Source organism: Salvelinus namaycush, chromosome 2 (genome assembly GCF_016432855.1).
Source record: "Salvelinus namaycush isolate Seneca chromosome 2, SaNama_1.0, whole genome shotgun sequence".
Lineage (NCBI taxonomy): Eukaryota > Metazoa > Chordata > Actinopteri > Salmoniformes > Salmonidae > Salvelinus > Salvelinus namaycush.
The window spans coordinates 19,233,074-19,256,824 of record NC_052308.1 but is presented as its reverse complement, the minus strand read 5'-3'; the positions used below and the strand labels follow the sequence as shown (position 1 = coordinate 19,256,824).

Below are 23,751 nucleotides of genomic sequence, written 5' to 3'. Positions count from 1 at the left end.
TTTCATTGGGAAACCAGATTTTAAGCGAATTGCTTGCAGTTCCTACGGCTTCCACTAGATGTCAACAGTCCTGAGAAATAGGTTGAGGTTATTCCTTTGTGTAATGAAGAAATACGGCCATCTTGAAGTCGAGGCACTCCAGGTGTCCTGGACATGCGCTTCAATCAAACAGAAGGCATGCAACATTTCGTTTTAATCCTGTATTGAACACATATCATCCCGTCTTCAATTTTATCGATTATTAACGTTAAAAAATACCCAAAGTTGTATTACAAAAGTAGTTTGACATTTTTTGGCAAAGTTTACAGGTAACCTTTGGGATATTTTGTCGTCACGTTTGAGCAAGTTGGAACCGGTGTTCCAACACATGGTGTTCCAAAATGGACGTTTTGGATATATATCGACGGAATTAATCGAACAAAAGGACCATTTGTGATGTTTATGGGACATATTGGAGTGCCAACAACAGAAGCTCGTCAAAGGTAAGGCATGAATTATATTTGTATTTCTGCGTTTTGTGTCGCGCCTGCAGGGTTGAAATGTTTTCTCTCTTTTGTTTACTATGGTACTATGCTCAGATAATAGCATTGTATGCTTTCGCTGAAAAGCCTATTTGAATTCTAACATGTTGGCTGGATTCACAACCAGTGTAGCTTTAATTTGGTATCGTTCATGTGTGATTTAATGAAAGTTTGATTTTATAGTAATTTTCATAGTAATAATTCGTAGTATTAATTTTAATTTGGCGCTCTGCATTTCCTCAGGCTTTTTGCCAAGTGATACAGTAGCGTCTTGCCTAAACTCAGATTTTTGGATATAAATATGAACTTTACCGAACAAAAAATACATGTATTGTGTAACATGAAGTCCTATGAGTGTCATCTGATGAAGATTATCAAAGGTTAGTGATTCATTTTATCTCGATTTCTGCTTTTTGTTACTGCTCTCTTTAGCTGGAAAAATGGCTGTCTTTTTCTGTGACTTGGCTCATACCTAACATACTCGTTTGGTGTGCTTTCGTCGTAAAACCTTTTTGAAATCGGACACTTTGGCTGGATTTACAACGAGTACCTTTAAAATGGTGTAAAATACTTGTATGTTTGAGGAATTTAAATTATGGGATTTCTGTTGTTTTGAATTTGGCGCCCTGCAGTTTCACTGGCTGTTGACGAGGTGGGACGCTACCGTCCCACATACCCTAGAGAAGTTAATGGGGGCCTGTTCGGCCCTCCTTTTCCTATAGTCCACAATCAGCTCCTTTGTCCTCACATTGAGGGAGAGGTTGTTGTCCTGGCAACACACTGCCAGGTCTCTGACCTCCTCCTTATTGGCTGTCTCATCGTTGTCTATTGTCAGCAAACTTAATGATGGTTTTGGAGTCGTGCCTGGCCACACAGTCGTGGGTGAACAAGGAGTACAGGAGGGGACTAAACACGCACCCCTGAGGGGCCCCAGTGTTGAGGATCAGCGTGGCAGATGTTTTTGTTGCCTACCCTTACCACCTGGGGGCAGCCCATCAGGAAGTCCAGGATCCAGTTGCAGAGGGAGGTGTTTAGTCCCAGGGTCCTTAGCTTAGTGATGAGCTTTGGGGGCACTATGGTGTTGAACGCTGAGCTGTAGTCAATGAACAGCATTTTCACATAGGTGTTCCTTTTGTCCAGGTGGGAAAGGGCAGTGTGGAGTATGATTGAGATTGCATCATCTGTGGATCTGTTGGGGCGGTATGCGAATTAGAGTGGGTCTAGGGTTTCCGGCATGACGATGTTGATGTGAGCCATGACCAGCCTTTCAAAGCACTTCATGACTACAGATGTGAGTGCTACAGGGTGGTAATCATTTAGACAGGTTACCTTTGCTTTCTTGGGCACAGGGTAGCTAGCTAGCTCCCTGCCTCTCAGGAAAGTCCAAAAAATACTTCTTATACCAGGAAGGTCTGTAGAGTCGCCGTGAAATAACACCATTGTATATTCCATATACATTTCAGAGTATTATTCATTGTTGACTGGATCTCAGGCCAAATCAAATCATCCAAAAGGTCAGGCTCAGAGTTCCTCCATGCTGCTTTTCATCTTCTCTACTCTGCCTCTCCGCTCTCTTATAATTCAGAGGATGACAACAGACAAATCCCGTCTATTACCCTGCTATGGGACACCTGCTGTCTTCTGAGGAAGCAACATTCACCGTGAGCTCCCATAAACACCCTATTTTAAAGGGGCAATCTGTAGTTGTCCACCTATTTTTGGACTTTAATTAATGATATGTACCCATTGATTCTTGAAGAATATAACTTATAAATGCCTCATGAGCTTAGTTCACCTGTCGTACCCCATCAGAACCCAAAATATAAAGCTTGTTTTACTCCAATGTTAGTAAACAAAGTAAATGTAAACAAACACTCTATAGCCTCAAAACATTGTTAGAACTATGTTTCATATCATGTATGGTCAGTCCTTGCATCCAAAGCTCTGTCCATGAATTTGAGAGTGGTTAGATTTCTCTAGCTCCATCCCTCAACTTTTTACCAAAACAGTGGTGGGGATGACAGTTTGTTATTGTTTCAACTGCAGATGGCCTTTTAGAGTTTTATGTGTATGTCATAGTCTTATTGCTAGTCGTACTGTGCATGCAGCTGCTATGACTGCCCACCTTTCTGCTAGCATTTGGGGGTACAAAGACCTATGTACCAGTGTGCCATTTTGCATTCAGCACTAGGACTATGCTCTTGCCTATGGGTGGTTAATCTTCAGCTGAGCTCTATGTAGCAGCCAGTATGTTATCTAGCCAGACAGTATGTAAGGGGAATATGAAGCAGGCTAACGGTAAGCTAGTGGTATTCAAGTGGTATAAAGCTGTATCTAGGAGTGACCTATCTTTCTGTGGGCCCAGAGCCAGGCAGCTCCTCTCTTCCACAGCTCCAGAGCTGTCTGGGCCTTGACTAAGCTTTGGCAGATAAACATGTTTAATGCAGACCCACAGAGCACGGTGACAGGGGGCAACGCTCGGCCACCCCTCAACACCACAGCTCTATCTCTCTCCGTCCCTCTCCCTCTCTCCCTCTCTCCCTCTCTGTCCCCTTATATAAAGCCAATACTTCTTCCACATTTGGCGTCCTCCAGTCACACTCTTAAGCAAACTCATTTGGCCTCATTAGTATGTAAGTCTGCCAAATGTTCCCTGGACTGTTGGGGAGGAGAGATGGGGAGAGGGGTGGAAAGAAGGGTCATGTGAGGACAGACACTGCACCATCACATTACTGACAATGTCTGTACCAACCCAATCACAAATACAGACATCACACATTATGTATGTGAGCAAATTACAGCTCCTGGAAGGAGGAGACCATTAGTCAAGAAAGACATCAGTGTGTGTGTGTGTGTGTGTGTGTGTGTGTGTGTGTGTGTGTGTGTGTGTGTGTGTGTGTGTGTGTGTGTGTGTGTGTGTGTGTGTGTGTGTGTGTGTGCGTGGCGCATTTGAGAGAGACAGTGACTCACCTGTTTGTAGGAGAGGAACACAGGTCTGTTGAAGACGATCCACTCTACCACCTTGCTGCAGGGTGGGGTGGTGAGAGAGCCTGTGTAGCGATAGTAACTCCCCAATGATGACGGCAACAGATCTCTCAGAACAAAGGGCTCCAGGAAGGTTTCTTTCTCTGGGGGAGAACAAGCACAGGGACACAAAGAATCAGTCTCAACCATTCAGTCACAGCCACATACAATCCACACATGTAGCATACTGAATGTCCATACTGCAATGCTGGAGAATGAGAAAATGTATTTATTGATGTAAACAGTGTCATGGGGAAGATGTGTTCCCTTTGTCACTGAATCATTGAGTATAGTATGGCCCTCTAGTGCTGATGCAAGTAGTCAACCATTTTGGCAACTAATCAATACCATTGATCTCCTCTAAGAATTATTCAACCAGCCCTGAGTCAGAGCTCACGTGTGTAACCACTGGATCTGTCCCCAGTGTCCCAGGCTCCATCAGAACCCAAAGTGTATTTTGGAATGGACCACTGAAGCTTTACACAAATCTGGTGAATCCAACGGATGGTAAAACCAACCCAATTCCCTCCAAAATCCTGTTATGATGGCAATGCTTATCAGTCAAAGACAACAATGGCAGCCCAACACACACCCAGGGTAAAGATAAATGTAGCTGGGGCAAACCTCTTGTGCCATAAGAATGAGGCGTTCCCTCCCAAATAGAGATAACAGTATAAATAACCTAAAAGATGGGGCGAATAAACAAAGCAGAATGGCTATATGAATCCTCCTGCCCCACATTTTTAATACATAACTAAACTCTGAATCCTATTGAGCAGGGATGAAAAAGAGGCTTAGCGTGCTAGCAATGCGTCGCGGAGCCGCATCAGATTGGAAGTGAATGGGAGAGCTGGGGGATTAAAGCCAATGCTGCAGAATAGAGGACAGAGGCAGGCACAGTGGCAGGGAAGAGGCTATGCTGTTACCACCACAGCTGTACCACTAGTTAGACTCACATACAGTACTGTAGTCTACTGTACTGTAAGCTATTTCAGCCTTTATAAATTAATTGCCAATCAGGGCTGGAGAGTGCCGAGTCAGTGGAGACTTCAAAGCCACTGTGAGATGCTGAATTAATGGACTTGTAATTTGTGCCATTGAGGAGCGGGGAGTTCATTTCAGTACTGTCACAGGAGACCACTGAGAGGGAACGGTTCACTGGGTAAACAATGATGCTGACACTGGGCTAACACTGGGCCATGTGCATATACATACATTGCATGCAAGAGAATACAATGACATACATGTATAGGGTTAGGGCAGTACAGTATGTCACCCAATCAGCACCCTCTCTATACCTCCTTCCTATGCTGTATCCAGCCTTGAGACACTGCTGTATCATACAGCTAGGTCGTATAAATTAATAGATACACTTGAATCACTCCTAAGTCTTCATATTATGCCCCAGTACCTTTTCACAGTTCAAATCACCATGTCTTTGGCTCACTGCATTTTTACAATGTAGCCTTTGCATGCGTAAATGGGCAACCACTGTACTGAATGTACCTTACACAGTCTCCTGCACTCATCTAGTGCTTTTTCAAATAGGAAATGAAGGAACAAAGGATTTTCCTGGTTCTATTAAAGATTAAAGCCAGATGACGGGGGTCATTTCATCTACATATATGTGTTGACTGACCCCAGCTTAAATCCACTTGCAACATCTGCCTCTTGCACAAGAGAGCTACATATACACACACGCACGCACGCACAGACACACGCAAACATGCACACACACGCACATGCACGTACACACGCATGCACAGATACTCAGAACTGTGGCCCTCAGCACTTGGCATCTCCTTATATGTGTCCCGATTCGTCTCTTTGCGCTTAGATTGTGTCCCTGCCCTTGCTGTATAATTAAATATTAAGACTAAGTAACATAGGAACCTAATGGATGATTACTTGAGCAGACAGCTTTCCTGTCGCACAGGCCTGTGTGCTTAAAATACCAGCAGAATGAACTGTGTCGCAGCGATGCTAATGTTGCAATTAAAATGCCTTCCTTTGAGCCACAGGGAACACACAGAGCCATTGAAAACAGAGGATTGCTTCACAATGTTCTCACAGCAAATACTCCTCTGACACTTCTTCTTTTCTTCAAACTATTGTCTAATTGTTTAAAACGTAGCGTGTGTTGCTATTTGTGTGCTGGAAGTTTGTGTGTGAGTTTGTTAGTATGCATGTGTGTATGATAATGCTTAATTCAAATCCATACATCTTGAGATCCTCCTCCCTCCATCTCCCTCCTTCCCTCCCTGTCCCCTCCTCGTGTGGAGGCAACAGAGCTGAAAATACATCTCTGCAATTCACAACAGCAGGAGACAGGCCCGTCAGCGGGAGAGGGAAGGGGGAGACTGGGGAGACTGGGGAGGCGGGGGACCCCACGGTCATATCTGTCTCTGATAAAGACCCCCCGTAATGCTGCCTGGCCCTGGGCAAGCCACAGCCTGCCTCACCCTCCCTGCCTCTTCTCTCCCTCCCTCCCTCTCCTCTCCAGTCACATTCCCTCCCTCCTCCTTTCCTCTCCCAACACACTCCCTCCTTTTCCCTCCTCTCCAGTAATTCTCCCTCACTCCTCTCCTAAACTGCCTCCTTTCCTCTCTCACATTTCCTTCATCCTCCTTTCCTCTCCCACATTCCCTTCCTCCTCCACCGCACTCGGCAACAACACATGGTTACACTAAAAGTAACGTGATGATGAGGATTGTATCATCATCATAGTCATCATGCAATATAGTTCTGATTTTTCTTTACAATATAGATATAGTGCTGTCTGTAAGCTACAGCTGTTAATGTATCAGTATGTCAAAGTTACCCAGCCCTTCTACATCAGTGAGAGCTCAGTGAATCAAAGGCTAGAGCAGTCTTTATCTTAGCTTGTCGAGTGCCTTAAGCCTTCATCCTAATAACAATCTTAGTTCTGTCAGATTTATCTGACATCAAACATTCACCCAACTATAATCACTACACCAGGGACACACCCATATCCCTCTGGTCTCATATAGACAAGGCTTTAATTGTCTCTTGCAGATCTGCAAAAAAGTGTAGTCAGAACCAAGGTTAATATTCCTAAATTGGTATTTTAAAGTTAATATTGGCATAACTATTTGGCAATTCTATTGAAAAAAACTGGCATTGATGAAGCAAAGGTCAACCAGAAACATGGTCACCAAGGTACAACACAATAACCCACTCAAGAATAGAAGAATAAACTCTACAGCAGGGGTGTCAAACTTATTCCATGGAGGGCCAAGTGTCTGCTGGTTTTTGGTTAATCCTTCCAATTAATACCTACACAACTAGGTGAGGGGAGTTCTTTACTAAACAGTGACCTTCATTCCTCAATCAAGTGCAAGGGAGGTGCGAAAACCAGCAGGCACTCGGACCTCTATGGAATGAGTTTGACCGTGTGCTCTACAGGGTGATTTCTCATGAGAGCCCAGCAGCTTGCTATGCTTGTTTGAGGGCATTTGTTAAGGCTAGGCCTGGGCAGCTCCAGTCCTCGGGGCCTGATTGGTGTCACACTTTTCCCCCAGCCCCCGAGGACTGGAATTGCCCAGGCCTGTGTTTAACAAAGGTTTCATGTAAAATGCAACAAGCCGTGAACTACAAAGACCGCTAGCCAGTGTGGTGGTGCGTGTCCGCCAGACAAGACCAGACCCAGCCAAATGAGAGTGGAAATTTAAACAGCTCTCTCTCTTTCAAGTTCCTAGAACACTGAAGGGCAACTCCAGTCCTCGGGGGCCAGAGTGGTGTCACTGTTTCAGTTTCCACTAGATAGCACTACCACAAAGTCAAAATGGCCAATATCATAAAAATTAATGAAAACAAAAATGTAATATAAGGTTAACAGTGTGATTAAGGTTAGGGTTAAGGTTAGGTTTAAAATCACATTTTAAGAAGATACATTTTTGAAATAGGCAGAGTTTATGACTTTGTGGCTCTGGTAACTAGTGACGGTCCACTTTTTCCCCATCCCAAGCAAACACAGCTGATTAAGCTAATTGCATTTTAAATGGAAGATCATGATTAGTAGATTATTGGAGTCAGGTGTGTTAGCTGGGGCTAGGGAAAAAGTGTGACACCAATCAGGCCCCCGACGTACCCGGCTCCACGAGGGGGCTAAAGGGGGCTTCAGTTGAAACTTCTGCCCCCTCAGTTTTAGTTTTATGTCCTACTTATATTACGCTATACCACAATAAACATAAAGTTCAAATGCAGAAACTCAGAGATCACTGATTGCTTTTGAAGTGACAGGTTGGTGCGAAATATGTAGCATATCTCTGCTGTAAAATAGGGGCTTTCTAGCAGTCGTAGGGAGGCAGGAGGCAGGCAGCTAGCGGTGCAAATGAGTGTTGGATTAATTTACACAGCGTTGGTGTTTCAAAGATGACGGTGACATTTACAAATATACATACACTACCGTTCAAAAGTTTGGGGTCACTTAGAAATGTCCTTGTTTTTGAAAGAAAAGCACATTTTTTGTCCATTAAAATAACATCAAATTAAAACACCAGTCTCAATGTCCACAGTGAAGAGGCTGTGGACATTGATGCTGGCCGGGATGCTGGCCATCTAGGCAGAGTTCCTCTGTCCAGTGTCTGTGTTCTTTTGCCCATCTTAATCTTACATTTTTATTTGCCAGTCTGAGATATGGCTTTTTCTTTGCAACTCTGCCTAGAAGGCCAGCATCCCGAAGTAGGCCTCTTCACTGTTGACGTTGAGACTGGTGTTTTGCAGGTACTATTTAATGAAGCTGCCAGTTAAGGACCTGTGAGCCGTCTGTTTCTCAAACTAGACACTCTAATGTACTTGTCCTCTTGCTCAGTTGTGCACTGGGGTCTCCCACCCCTCTTTCTATTCTGGTTAGAGCCAGTTTGTGCTGTTCTGTGAAGGAAGTAGTACACAGTGTTGTACGAGCTCTTCAGTTTCTTGGCAATTTCTCGCATGGAATAGCCATTATTTCTCAGAACAAGAATAGACTGACGAGTTTCAGAAGAAAGTTCTTTGTTTCTGGACATTTTGAGCCTGTAATCGAACCCACAAATGCTGATGCTCCAGATACTCAAGTAGTCTAAAGAAGTCCAGTTTTATTGCTTTAATCAGAACAACAGATTTCAGCTGTGCTAACATAATTGCAAAAGGGTTTTCTAATGATCAATTAGCCTTATAAAATGATAAACTTGGATTAGCTAACACAACGTGCCATTGGAACACAGGAGTGATGGTTGCTGATAATTGGCCTCTGTAGACCTATGTAGATATTCCATAAAAAATCTGCTGTTTCCAGCTACAATAGTCATTTACCACATTAACAATGTCTACACTGTATTTCTGATCAATTTGATGTTTTTTTAAATGGACAAAAAATGTGTTTTTCACTCTCCAGATCCCCATCACGTGAATTCTGATCACCTGTTCACACACCTGTATGTCATTATCACACACTATTTAGTTCAGTTCTTTGCACCCCATCATTGTGAGGTATTGTTTGTTTTGTGACACACTTCTATTCGGAGATCTGTATTTCCTATTTTTCCTATAAATGACTCCTCCCGTGTATGATAGTTGTTGCCTGCCTCACTAACGACACCTTTTGCCTATTCCCTGCCTGTACTTTAGCCTATAGATTTCCTGTTATCAACCTATTGCCTGATCTCCCGGACAACGTTACTAGCCTTTTCCCTGCCTGTACTGTTGCCTTTTTGACCCCCTGTGTATGACTTTCTGCCTGCCCCTGGACCCAGCTACCTGCCTCCTCCTGTGGTACTTTACAATAAACACCTGCGCTTGAAACCAGCTCTCTGTCTCCCATCGTGTTCATTACAATTTCTAAGTGACCCCAAACTTTTGAACGGCAGTGTATATATACATACAGTACCGATCAAAAGTTTGGACACACCAACTCAATCCAGGGTTTTTCTTTATTTTTACTATTTTCACAGCCTGGAGGTGTGTTGGGTCATTTTCCTGTTGAAAAACAAATGATTGTCCTACTAAGCGCAAACCAGATGGGATGGCATATCGCTGCAGAATGCTGTGGTAGCAATGTTGGTTAAGTGTGCCTTGAATTCTAAATAAATCACTGAGTGTCACTAACAAAGCACCCCCACACCATCACACCTCGTCCTCCATGCTTCACGGTGGGAACCACACATGCGGAGATCATCCGTTTACCTACTCTGCGTTTTACAAAGACACGGTGGATGGAACCAAAAATCTAAAATTTGGACTCATGAACAAAGGACAGATTTCCACCGGTCTAATGTCCATTAACCGTGTTTCTTGGCCAAAGCAAGTCTCTTCTTATTATTGGTGTCCTTTAGTAGTGGTTTCTTTGCAGCAATACGATTCACGCAGTCTCCTCTGAACAGTTGATGTTGAGATGTGTCTGTTACTTGAACTCTTGGAAGCATTTATTTCTGAGGTTGGTAACTCTAATGAACTTATCCTCTGCAGCAGAGGTAACTCTGGGTCTTATTTTCCTGTGGCGATCCACATGAGAGCCAGTTTCATCATAGCGCTTGATGGCTTTTGGCCTGCACTTGGAGAAACTTTAAATATTCTTGAAATGGTCCGGATTGACTGACTTTGATGTCTAAAAGTGATGATGGACTGTCGTTTCTCTTTGCTTATTTGAGCTGTTATTGCCATAAAAAAGACCAAGTCCATCTATATATATATATTTGTAAATATCACTTTCATCTTTGAAACACCAACGCTGTGTAAATAAATCCAACACTCATTTGCACCTCTACCTGCCTGCCTCCTGCCTCCCTACGACTGCTAGAAAGCCCCTATTTTACAGCAGAGATAGGCTACAGATTTTGCGCCAACCTGTCACTTCAAAAACAATCAATGATCTCAGATTCTCTGCCTTTGAACTTTATTTTGATTGTGGTATAGCATGATACAAGATAAAGTAGCAAGATAAAGTATGTAAACCCTATGGAATGACCTGGATTTCTGCATAAATTGGTCATCAAATTTGATCTGATCTTCATCTAAGTCACAACAATAGACAACCATAGTGTGCTTAAACTAATAACACTCAAATTATTGTATTTTTGTTGTCTATATTGAATACATCATTTAAACATTGACAGTGTAGGTTGGAAAAAGTATGTGAACCCCTAGGCTAATGACTTCTCCAATCAATGAGATGAGATTGGAGATGTTGGTTAGAGCTGCCTTGCCCTATAAAAAAGACTCACTAAATTTGAGTTTGCTATTCACAAGAGGCATTGCCTGATATGAACCATGCCTCTAACAAAAGAGATCTCAGAAGACCTAAGATTAAGAATTGTTGACTTTCATAAAGCTGGAAAGGGTTACAAAAGTATCTCCAAAAGCCTTGATGTTCATCAGTCCACGGTAAGACAAATTGTCTATAAATGGAGAAAGTTCAGCACTGTTGCTACTCTCCCTAGGAGTGGCCGTCCTGCAAAGATGACTACAAGAGCACAGCGCAGAATGCTCAATGCAGTTAAGAAGAATACTAGAGTATCAGCTAAAGACGTACAGAAATCGCTGGAAAATGCTTACATCTCTGTTGACGAGTCTACGATACGTAAAACACTAAACAAGAATGGTGTTCATGGGAGGACACCAAGAAAGAAGCCACTGCTGTCCAAAAAAAACATTGCTGCACGTCTAAAGTTCGCAAAAGTGCACCTGGATGTTCCACAGCGCTACTGGCAAAATGTTCTGTGGACAGATGAAACTACAGTTGAGTTGTTTGGAAGGAACACACAACATCAAAACCTCATCCCAACTGTAAAGTATGGTAGAGGGAGCATCATGGTTTGGGGCTGCTTTGCTGCTTCAGGGCCTGGACAGCATGCTATCATCAACGGAAAAATATATTCCCAAGTTTATCAAGACATTTTGCAGGAGAATGTTAGGCTATCTTCCCGCCAATTGAAGCTCAACAGAAGTTAGGTGATGCAACAGGACAACAACCCAAAACACAGAAGTAAATCAACAACAGAATGGCTTCAACGGAAGAAAATACACCTTCTGAAGTGGCCCAGTCAGAGTCCTGACCTCAATTGAGATGCTGTGGCATGACCTCAAGTTAACAGTTCACACCAGACATCCCAAGAATATTGCTGAACTGAAACAGTTTTGTGAAGAGGAATGGTCCAAAATTCCTCCTGACCATTGTACAGGTCGGTCTGATCGCAACTACAGATGTATGGTTGAGGTTATTGCTCCCAATGCAAACCCCCCCAAAATGTTGCCCCCTTAGTCACTTTAAGCCTGAGATGATTCCATGAATACTTCATGTAACTACATGCTATGGTTGTGCCAACTTTTATTAAAGACTGTGTTCATTATTGTTTGAAAGGGGTGCATCAGGGATAAAAAGATAATTCTGCTTTAGGGGAGTGTTTTTTAAAACAACCCAGTTTCTTTTGTCTGTAGAGACTCCTGGGGGCAACCTGGGGTATGTTCTCTATAATTAGGTACTTGCAACAACAACAAACTACACAAACAGAAATGAAAAATGGCTGAGATATTGCAGCGTTACATGCAACTTTGGAAAAAATTATGTTGTGATCCTCAATGAACAAATGTTGTAGGCCAATGATTGGTGAATTCCCTCCTGGAATGATTGGGTGATGGATGTGTCACTCACCATGATGAACCACGCCCCTCAGGCCATGGATAATGGGGTCCACTGCTGGGTTGTCCTTCAGTCCCACCTGAGAACAGGAGAGGAGAGAGGAGCAGGAGATACACGTTAGAGTCTGGAAAACATGTAAGACATTGCGTAACACCTCTGATACTTCCACTCAAAGAAAGAAAGAAAGAAAGAAAGAAAGAAAGAAAGAAAGAAAGAGAGAGAGAGAGAGAGAGAGAGAGAGAGAGAGAGAGAGAGAGAGAGAGAGAGAGAGAGAGAGAGAGAGATAGAGCAGACCTAACTCACTCCATTAAATTAATCAAAACAGGAACATTTTACATTTGGCTAGAAATTCAAAAGGAAATTATCTTAACAGAGAAAAATGTCCTCCTGTGTGCTACCTATATCCCCCCACTAGAATCCCCATACTTTAATAAAGACAGCTTCTCCATCCTGGAGGGGGAAATCAATCATTTCCAGGCCCAGGGACATGTATTAGTCTGTGGCGACCTAAATGCCAGAACTGGACAAGAACCTGACACCCTCAGCACACAGGGGGACAAACACCTGCCTGCAGGTGACAGCATTCCCTCCCCCATATGCCCCCCTAGGCACAACTATGACAACATAACCAACAAAAACGGGTCACAACTCCTGCAGCTCTGTCGCACGCTGGGTATGTACATAGTCAATGGTAGGCTTCGAGGGGACTCCTATGGTAGGTTCACCTATAGCTCATCTCTTGGCAGTAGCACTGTAGACTACTTTATCACTGACCTCAACCCAGAGTCTCTCAGAGCGTTCACAGTCAGCCCACTGACACCCCTATCAGACCACAGCAAAATCACAGTCTACTTGAACAGAGCAATACTCAATCATGAGGCATCAAAGCCAAAGGAACTGAGTAACATTAAGAAATGCTATAGATGGAAGGAATGCAGTTTGGAAACCTACCAAAAAACAATTAGGCAACAGCAAATTCAATCCCTTTTAGACAACTTCCTGGGTAAAATGTTCCACTGCAATAGTGAAGGTGTAAACTTGGCAGTAGAAAATCTTAACAGTATATTTGACCTCTCAGCTTCCCTATCAAATCTAAAAATCTCAAATAGAAAACCGAAGAAAATGAACAACAATGACAAATGGTTTGATAAAGAATGCAAAAATCTAAGAAATAAATTGAGAAACCTGTCCAACCAAAAACATAGAGACCCGGAAAACCTGAGTCTACGCCTTCACTATGGTGAATCACTAAAACAATACCGAAATACACTACGGAAAAAGAAGGAACAGCACGTCAGAAATCAGCTCAATGTAATTGAAGACTCCATAGACTCTAACCAATTCTGGGAAAATTGGAAAAAACTAAACAAACAACAACACGAAGAATTATCTATCCAAAATGGAGATGTATGGGTAAACCACTTCTCCAATCTTTTTGGCTCTATAACAAAGAATAAAGAGCAAAAACATATACATGATCAAATACAAATCCTAGAATCAACTATTAAAGACTACCAGAACCCACTGGATTCTCCAATTACCTTGAATGAGTTACAGGACAAAATAAAAACCCTCCAACCCAAAAAGGCCTGTGGTGTTGATGGTATCCTTAATGAAATGATCAAATATACAGACAACAAATTCCAATTGGCTATACTAAAACTCTTTAACATCGTCCTTAGCTCTGGCATCTTCCCCAATATTTGGAACCAAGGACTGATCACCCCAATCCACAAAAGTGGAGACAAATTTGACCCCAATAACTACCGTGGAATATGCGTCAACAGTAACCTTGGGAAAATCCTCTGCATTATCATTAACAGCAGACTCGTACATTTCCTCAATGAAAACAATGTACTGAGCAAATGTCAAATTGGCTTTTTACCAAATTACCGTACAACAGACCATGTATTCACCCTACACACCCTAATTGACAACCAAACAAACCAAAACAAAGGCAAAGTCTTTTCATGCTTTGTTGATTTCAAAAAAGCCTTCGACTCAATTTGGCATGAGGGTCTGCTATACAAATTGATGGAAAGTGGTGTTGGGGGTAAAACATACGACATTATAAAATCCATGTACACAAACAACAAGTGTGCGGTTAAAATTGGCAAAAAACACACACATTTCTTCACACAGGGTCGTGGGGTGAGACAGGGATGCAGCTTAAGCCCCACCCTCTTCAACATATATATCAACGAATTGGCGCGGGCACTAGAACAGTCTGCAGCACCCGGTCTCACCCTACTAGAATCCGAAGTCAAATGTCTACTGTTTGCTGATGATCTGGTGCTTCTGTCACCAACCAAGGAGGGCCTACAGCAGCACCTAGATCTTCTGCACAGATTCTCTCAGACCTGGGCCCTGACAGTAAATCTCAGTAAGACCAAAATAATGGTGTTCCAAAAAAGGTCCAGTCACCAGGACCACAAATTCCATCTAGACACCGTTGCCCTAGAGCACACAAAAAACTATACATACCTCGGCCTAAACATCAGCACCACAGGTAACTTCCACAAAGCTGTGAACGATCTGAGAGACAAGGCAAGAAGGGCCTTCTATGCCATCAAAAGGAACATAAATTTCAACATACCAATTAGGATCTGGCTAAAAATACTTGAATCAGTCATAGAGCCCATTGCCCTTTATGGTTGTGAGGTCTGGGGTCCGCTCACCAACCAAGATTTCACAAAATGGGACAAACACCAAATTGAGACTCTGCATGCAGAATTCTGCAAAAATATCCTCCGTGTACAACGTAGAACACCAAATAATGCATGCAGAGCAGAATTAGGCCGATACCCACTAATTATCAAAATCCAGAAAAGAGCCGTTAAATTCTACAACCACCTAAAAGGAAGCGATTCCCAAACCTTCCATAACAAAGCCATCACCTACAGAGAGATGAACCTGGAGAAGAGTCCCCTAAGCAAGCTGGTCCTAGGGCTCTGTTCACAAACACAAACACACCCCACAGAGCCCCAGGACAACAGCACAATTAGACCCAACCAAATCATGAGAAAACAAAAAGATAATTACTTGACACATTGGAAAGAATTAACAAAAAAACAGAGCAAACTAGAATGCTATTTGGCCCTAAACAGAGAGTACACAGTGGCAGAATACCTGACCACTGTGACTGACCCAAACTTAAGGAAAGCTTTGACTATGTACAGACTCAGTGAGCATAGCCTTGCTATTGAGAAAGGCCGCCGTAGGCAGACATGGCTCTCAAGAGAAGACAGGCTATGTGCTCACTGCCCACAAAATGAGGTGGAAACTGAGCTGCACTTCCTAACCTCCTGCCCAATGTATGACCATATTAGAGAGACATATTTCCCACAGATTACACAGATCCACAAAGAATTTGAAAACAAATCCAATTTTGATAAACTCCCATATCTACTGGGAGAAATTCCACAGTGTGCCATCACAGCAGCAAGATTTGTGACCTGTTGCCACAAGAAAAGGGCAACCAGTGAAGAACAAACACCATTGTAAATACAACCCATATTTATGCTTATTTATTTTAACTTGTGTGCTTTAACCATTTGTACATTGTTACAACACTGTATATATATAATATAACATTTGTAATGTCTTTATTGTTTTGAAACTTCTGTATGTGTAATGTTTACTGTTAATTTGTATTGTTTATTTCACTTTTGTATAATATCTACCTCACTTGCTTTGGCAATGTTAACACATGTTTCCCATGCCAATAAAGCCCCTTGAATTGAATTGAATTGAATTGAGAGAGAGAGAGAGAGAGAGAGAGAGAGAGAGAAAAAAAAAAAAAAAGACTAAAATAATGATTTTCCAGAGAAGATCCAGATCTCAGGGAATTAGACCAAAGTTCTCAATTGGTACAAAATATATAGAGTACTGCACACACTACAATTACTTAGGTTTAAAAATAAGCTCAACTGGACACCTTAATGAGGCAGTGAATGAACTGAGAGAGAAAGCACGCAGGGCATTCTACACCATTAAAAAGCAAATTGAAATTGAGATACCTATTAAAATTTGGCTAAAACTAATTGAATGTCATTGAACCAATTGCACTTTATGGCAGCGAGGTGTGGGGTCCACTTGCAAAACAAGATTTCATCAAATGGGACAAACATCCCATTGAAACCCTGCATGCAGAGTTCTGTAAGATTCTCCTACATGTCCAGAGGAAAACTACAAACAATGCATGCAGGGCGGAATTAGGCAAATATCCACTAATAATAAAAACTCAAAAAAGAGCAATTAAGTTTTGGAAACATCTAAAATACAGTGACCCCCTCTCATATCACTACCAAGCCCTGCAATGCCAAGAGCTGAGCAAAGAAACGAGTCCCCTCATCCAGCTGGTCCTGGGGCTGAGTTCACAAACCTGTTCTACTAACACACTGAAGCCTCAGGACCAGAACATCCAATCAATCAGGATAAACCAAATTACAACACAGTCAAAACAAAACTACATTGCTTATTGGGAAACACAAGCACAAACACAAAGCAAAATGCAGTGCTATCTGGCCCTAAATCGACAGTACACCGTGGCTAACTATTTGACCATGGTTACTGATCAAAACCTTAGAAAAACCTTGACAAAGTACAGGCTCAGTGAGCACAGCCTTGCCATTGAGAAGGGTAGACACAGGAAAACCTGGCTCCCTGTAGAGGAAAGACTGTGCAACCACTGCACAACAGCAGAACCTGAGACGGAGCTGCATTTCCTGACAAAATGTCAAAAATATAAAACAATTAGAGAGTGTCATTTCCCCAAATTTGAAACTCTTATTCAAGGTTTCAAAGACCTCTGATGAAAATAGGCTACCCGTCCTGTTGGGGGAGGACGCAGATAGCTGTGGGTTGGCAGCGCACTACATTGCTGCCTGTCATAAGTTGAGGGACAGTGTCTGACAGACCAATCAACCTGCACATGTCTTCTACTGTATGTTTATTGTTATTGTTCAATGTATGGTTATTTTGACACTTGGTTATTGTTGTTACTGTTGTCCCGTTGACAATTTTGATTCTCATTTTTATATTGTAAATAAGCTTTGGCAATATGTATACTGTTACGTCATGCCAATAAAGCAAATTGAATTGAATTGAATTGAATTGAATTGAGAGAGAGAGAGAGAGAGAGAGAGAGAGAGAGAGAGAGAGAGAGAGAGAGAGAGAGAGAGAGAGAGAGAGAGAGAGAGAGAGAGAGAGAGAGAGAGAGAGAGAGAGAGAGAGAGAGAGAGAGAGAGTGTCTTGGTGATGGAAAAACAGAGTCAATCAGAGGTCTGTGACCTGAGCTGGAGGAGCAATACACAGGATGTCAACAGACTCTATACATACGTGGGTCCTACAGCTACACACTAGGGCTAACCCCAAATAGTCGATTGTTTGGTTGATAGGCTGTTGGTCGACCAATAATTTTTTAGGTCTAGCAGTAGAACATATATACAGTACCGGTCAAAAGTTTGGACACACCTACTCATTCCAGGGTTTTTCTTTATTTGTAATATTTTCAAAATTGTATAATAATAGTGAAGACATCAAAACAATGAAATAACACATACGGAATCATGTAGTAACCAGAAAAGTGTTAAACAAATCAAACAGCTTCATGAGGTAATCACCTGGAATGCATTTCAATTAACAGGTGTGCCTTCTTAAAAGTAAATTTGTGGAATTTCTTTCCTTTTTAATGCGTTTGAGCCAATCAGCTGTGTTGTGACAAGGTAGCGGTGGTATACAGAAGATAACCTTATTTGGTAAAATACCAAGTCCATATTATGGCAAGAACAGCTCAAATAAGCAAAGAGAAACGACAGTCCATCATTACTTTAAGACATGAAGGTCAGTCAATCCGGAACATTTCAAGAAGTTTCTTCAAGTGCAGGTGTAAAAACCATCAAGTGCTATGATGAAACTGGCTCTCATGAGGTCCGCCACAGAAAAGGAAGACCCAAAGTTACCTCTACTGCAGAGGATAAGTTCATTAAAGTTACCATCTTCAGAAATTGCAGCGCAAATAAATGCTTCACAGAGTTCAAGTAACAGACACATCTCAACATCAACTGTTCAGAGGAGACTGCGTGAATCAGGCCTTCATGGTCAAATTGCTGCAAAGAAACCACTACTAAAGGACACCAATAAGAAGAAGAGACTTGCTTGGGCCTAAAAACACGAGCAATGGACATTAGACCGGTGGGAATCTGTCCTTTGTTCATGAGCCCAAATTTTGATTTTTGGTTCCAACAGCTGTGTCTTTGTGAGACGCAGAGTAGGTGAATGGATGATATCCGCATGTGTGGATCCCACAGTGAAGCATGGAGGAAGAAGTGTGATGGTGTGGGGGTGCTTTTCTGGTGACACTGTCTGTGATTTATTTAGAATTCAAGGCACACTTAACCAACATTGCTACCACAGCATTCTGCAGCGATACGCCATTAGTGGGACTATCATTTGTTTTTTAACAGGACAATGACCCAACACACCTCTGGGCTCTGTAAGGACTATTTGACCAAGAAGGAGAGTGATGGAGTGCTGCATCAGATGACCTGGCCCCCACAATCACCCAACCTCAACTCAGTTGACATGGTTTGGGATGAGTTGTACCATAGAGTGAATGAAAAGCAGCTAACAAGAGCTCAGCATATGTGGGAACTCCTTCAAGACTGTTGGAAAAGCATTCCAGGTGAAGCTGATTGAGAGAATGCCAAGAGTGTGCAAAGCTGTCATCAAGGCAAAGGATGGCTATTTGAAGAATCTCAAATATAAAATATATTTTGATTTGTTTAACAGTTTTTGGTTGCTATATGATTCCATACGTGTTATTTCATAGTTTTGATGTCTTCAGTATTATTCTACAATGTAGAAAATAGTCAAAATAAAGAAAAACCCTTGAATGAGTAGGTGTCCAAACCTTTGACCCGTAGTGTATATATATATATATACACACACTATATATTATTATACTTTTTTTAGCCCCTTTTTTGCTCCAATTTTTGTGAATTCCAATTGATAGTTACAGTCTTGTCCCATCGCTGCAACTCCCGTACGGACTCGGGAGAGTCGAAGGTCGAGAGCAATGCGTCCTCTAAAACACGACCCTGCCAAGTTGCACTGCTTCTTGACACACTGCTCGCTTAACCCGGATCGGAGGAAACACCATCCAACTGGCGACTGTGTCAGGGTGCATGCGCCCAGCCTACCACAGGAGTTGCTAGAAAGCGATGGGACAAGGTCATTCCGGCTGGCCAAATCCTCCCCTAACCTGGACTACACTGGGCCAATTGTGCGCCGCCTCATGGGTCTCCCGATCGCGGCCGGCTACGACACAGCCCGGTCTCGAGCCCGGATCTGTAGTGACGCCTATAGCACTGTGATGCAGTGCCTTAGACCGCTGCGCCACTCGGGAGATGCTCTGCTTTTTTGACACCACATTCCAAAAAGCAAGTCCTGTAGGCTCTAGTTTTGTCTTATCTTGATTACAGTTGTGTGGTCGAGAACTGCAAAGAAAGACCGAGTTAAGCTGCTTCTGTGGCCAAGAACAGAGTGGCACTTCTTGGTTTTCGTTGTATTCAGAGGGCTAATATACTGTAAATACTTTGCATACCAATCTCCCTTGGCTAAGAGTTGAGGAGAGACTGACTGCATAACTACTTCTTTTTATAAGAAACATTAATGCATTAAGCTCTAACACACACACTTACCCCACCAGACATGCCACCAGGTTTTTTTTCACAGTCCACAAATCCAGAACAAATTCAAGAAAGCGTACAGTTTTATATAAAGCCATTATTGCATGGAACTCCATTCCATCTCATATTGCTCAAATAAACAGCAAACCTGGTTTTAAAAAAACAGATAAAGCAACACCTCACGGCACAAAACCTCTCCCCTATTTGACCTAGATAGTTTGTGTGCATGTATTGATATGTAGGCTACAGTATGTGTGCCTTTTTTAAACTGATGTAGTTCTGTCCTTGAGCTGGTTTTTTCTATTCATATTCTGTATTATGTCATGTTTCATGTTTTGTGTGGACCCCAGGAAGAGTAGCTTCTGCTTTCGCAACAGATAATGGGGATCCTAATAAAATACCAAATACCAAATATTTCAGGCTCGTCATCTCCTGTCTGGACTACTGCAACTCGCTGTTGGCCGGGCTCCCCGCTTTTGCCATCAAACCCCTGCAACTTATCCAGATCGTTGCAGCCCACCTGGTTTTCAACCTTCCCAAGATTTCCCATTTCACCACACTCCTCCGCACACTCCACTGGCTTCCAGTCAAAGCTCGTATCCATTACAAGACCATGGCGCTTGCCTACGGAGCAGCAAGAGGAACTGCTCTGCCCTACCTTCAGGCTATACTCAAACTCAAACTCTACACCCCAACCCTGGTCTCTTGGCCCTCCCTCCCCTACAGGAGGCAAGCTCCCGCTCAGCCCAGCATATTTACTATGCCTGTGATATGTGGTTGTCTCACAAAGCTATCTTAATATGAATGCACTAACTGTAAAACGCTCTGGATAAGAGCTTCTGCTAAATGACAAACATTTTAAATGTAAATGTCAACGGTGTGAACAGAGTGCCCCATACTCAAAATCAAATCAAATGTGATTTGTCACATGTGCCGAACACAACAGGTGTAGAAATGCTTACTTACAAGCCCTTAACCAACAATGCAGTTCTTGAAATGGAGTCAAGAAAATATTGACTAAATAAACTAAATTTAAAAAATGTAATAAAAAGTAACACAATAAAATAACAATAATGAAGCTATATACAGGGGGTACCGGTACCGAGTCAATGTGGGGGGTACAGGTTGGTAGAGGGAGTGGGGTTATGGTATGGGCAGGCATAAGATATGGACAATGAACACAATTGCATTTTATCAATGGCAATTTGAATGCACAGTGATACCTTGATGACATCCTGATGCCCATTGTCGTGCCATTCATTCGTCGCCATCACCTCATGTTTCAGCATGATAATGCACGACCCCATGTCGCAATGATCTGTACACAATTCCTTGAAGCTGAACAATTCCCAATTCTTCCATTACCTGCATACTCATCAGACATGTAACCTATTGAGCATGTTAGGGATGCTCTGGATCGACGTGTACGACAGCGTGTTCCAGTTCCTGACAATATCCAGCAACTTCGCACAGCCATTGAAGTGGAGTGGGACAACATTCCCAAGACCATAATCAACAGCCTAATCAACTTTATGCAAAGGAGATGTATCTTGCTGCATGAGGCAAATGGAGGTCACACTAGATACTGACTGGTTTTCTGATCCCACCCCCTTCCTTTTTCATTAAGGTATCTGTGACCAGCAGATGCAAATCTGTATTCCCAGTAATGTGAAATCCATAGATTAGGACCTAATGAATTTACTTCATTTCACAGATTTTATAAACTGTAACTCAGTAAAATCTTTGAAATTGTTGCATGTTGCGTTTATAGTGTAGTATTAATTGATGATATGTGTTCATGACACTAGAAACATGAGTTTCTAGTGGATAGACCATATGGTTCAAGATAAAATTGTGAAATTAATGAAAAAAGCATCTAATCAACAATGGGATTTGACGCCACGACACTGACAACAAATGCATATTGCCATAGTGAAATAAATAAATGTCCATTAAAAAAATGCTGAAATCCTCATTTTAAACACCAATTGTATTCACTAAGTTGATGGTTTATAATTAGGATAATGTTTTCATTCTATTTTTTTTTTTAAACAATCCTTTATAATTATTTCATATATTTTACATGTGATAAGGCCACACAGAGGGCCAAAGATAATTAGACACCTGTGATAATCTGAATTACCCAAAATCGCCACTAGATGTCTTGTGATAGATTACATAACATCCTTGAAAGATACACAAATTCTGGTAGTTTACTGGTAAACTTTTAAAGTTTCCAGTAAAACACCCTCCCTTTTCAACCCTAATTGGGATAAAGCCCCACACTGAGCTTCAACACACTTCAATCAATGGTTTTCTTTCATTGTCTCCCTGCATTGAGAGACTAGGAAGACCCCTACTGTAGGACATCAATGTGAAGAGGATCAGAGAGTAACCACACAGTTTCAGGGCCAACCTTCACTGTTACCTTCCTTTCTTCCTAACCCTCCCACGGCACTCCTCTGTTGTTCAGTTACCCCCTGAGTCCAGGTCTATTCTTCAGCCACCTCCGTCACCACCTACTGTCTTCCTCTGTTCCTCTGTTTCCAGTCACCGTGTGAGGCATCGCACATCTACCACACTTCTTCGAGTTCTCTCCCACTGTCCCGCTATTCTTAAACACATCAAAGAAATGTGTTTCTGGTGGATGGCAGACCACAGAGAGTACTGAATGATTGTAGCAGCACTGGGGTTTTATTTAAGCAGAGCCCTGCGCTAAATCTTCCTACTTAAGATAGCCCTCTGCGAAGACAGACTGAGAGAGGAAGAGAGAGATGGCTTCAAAGATAGAGACAGGGGTGATAGGAAAAAAACAGGTAGGGAGGGAGGCAGAGAGAGAGCGATGGAGAGCGTGACCAAGGGAATTATAGTTTCATTATTAATGATTGTCTGTTAAACCCACACCTCTGTCCCATGTGAACCTCCTCCATGGGGTCACACACTGTGTCTGTCTCTGCATTGCCAGTATCACAGCACAGTCCCTCTCTTCTCCCCACACAGGCAGCCTGACTCACCACACCACACTACAATGACACGGCAGAAAGATCAGGCCAGTGCCACGTGACATCTCATCTCTTTATCATCCATCCAACAGCACTGATTCTTTCTCCCTGACTTCTCTTTACTATCACCAGTCCAAAAGGCCTGTTGAATCTCTCTGTATCTCCTTACAGTCACATAAAACAGTGAAGTGAAGAATAAAGGGCAACTGAAAATGAAGCTACTGTACCTTCAAGAGACTCTTGGCTCATTGCACCATGAGGCTTTAATTGCAGTGCAGGCGAATCGGAGAGAGGGGATTGTTCGACAAACGAGGATATCTTTGCAGTGTCAGAGAGCAGTTGAAACACCTGCGTTTGCCTTCCCAACGACGTGAGCGCTAAAGAATAGCTGTGTCACTTTCTCGCAAGTGTGCTTATTGCATTTGGACCATTATCATATCTATACATGTAAAAATAGCACCTATGATCAATTAAGAGGGAGAAGTCACACCTAATGAAGTAACAGAAACTTAATCTGCGCCGATATAAATGTAAAGAGCTCCATCTTGTTTCTGAGGACAGTGACGTCGGTGGCAGTCCATTCTTTAAGCTGAGAAATGTCCCTCTGTAACTAGGGCGACTGGTGTCACAGAGAGGAAGCAGAGACTAAGTGGCTAGGCCATCCCGCTTCATCAACAACAACCCTGGCTCGAGTGCCAAAGCATAACCTACCTGTACACTACAGTACCAGGCCTCACCTCCTCCTCAATTTACCACTTAACTAAGAAATGGCTAAATGCAACTACAGCAAATTACATTGAATTAATTTTGTTTCTCTGTTAAAAGCTGGAACTAATTTCTCCTCCAGTAGCAAGTACTCTGCTGAATTGGAAGCAGCA

At 42.5% G+C, this 23,751-nt stretch overlaps 1 protein-coding gene across 1 annotated transcript in view; it reads right to left on the bottom strand.

The window, feature by feature from the left end:
* The window catches only part of LOC120059822 (receptor-type tyrosine-protein phosphatase gamma-like), a 329,292-nt gene that overhangs the window by 55,442 nt on the left and 250,099 nt on the right, over positions 1–23,751 (bottom strand). Inside the window, exons 7-8 of the mRNA XM_039008877.1 lie at positions 12,193–12,259; positions 3,492–3,649 (exon numbers count right to left, since the gene is read on the bottom strand). Of these exons, the coding sequence (XP_038864805.1) occupies positions 3,492–3,649; positions 12,193–12,259 (225 nt within the window). The remainder of the gene's footprint in view (positions 1–3,491; positions 3,650–12,192; positions 12,260–23,751) is intronic.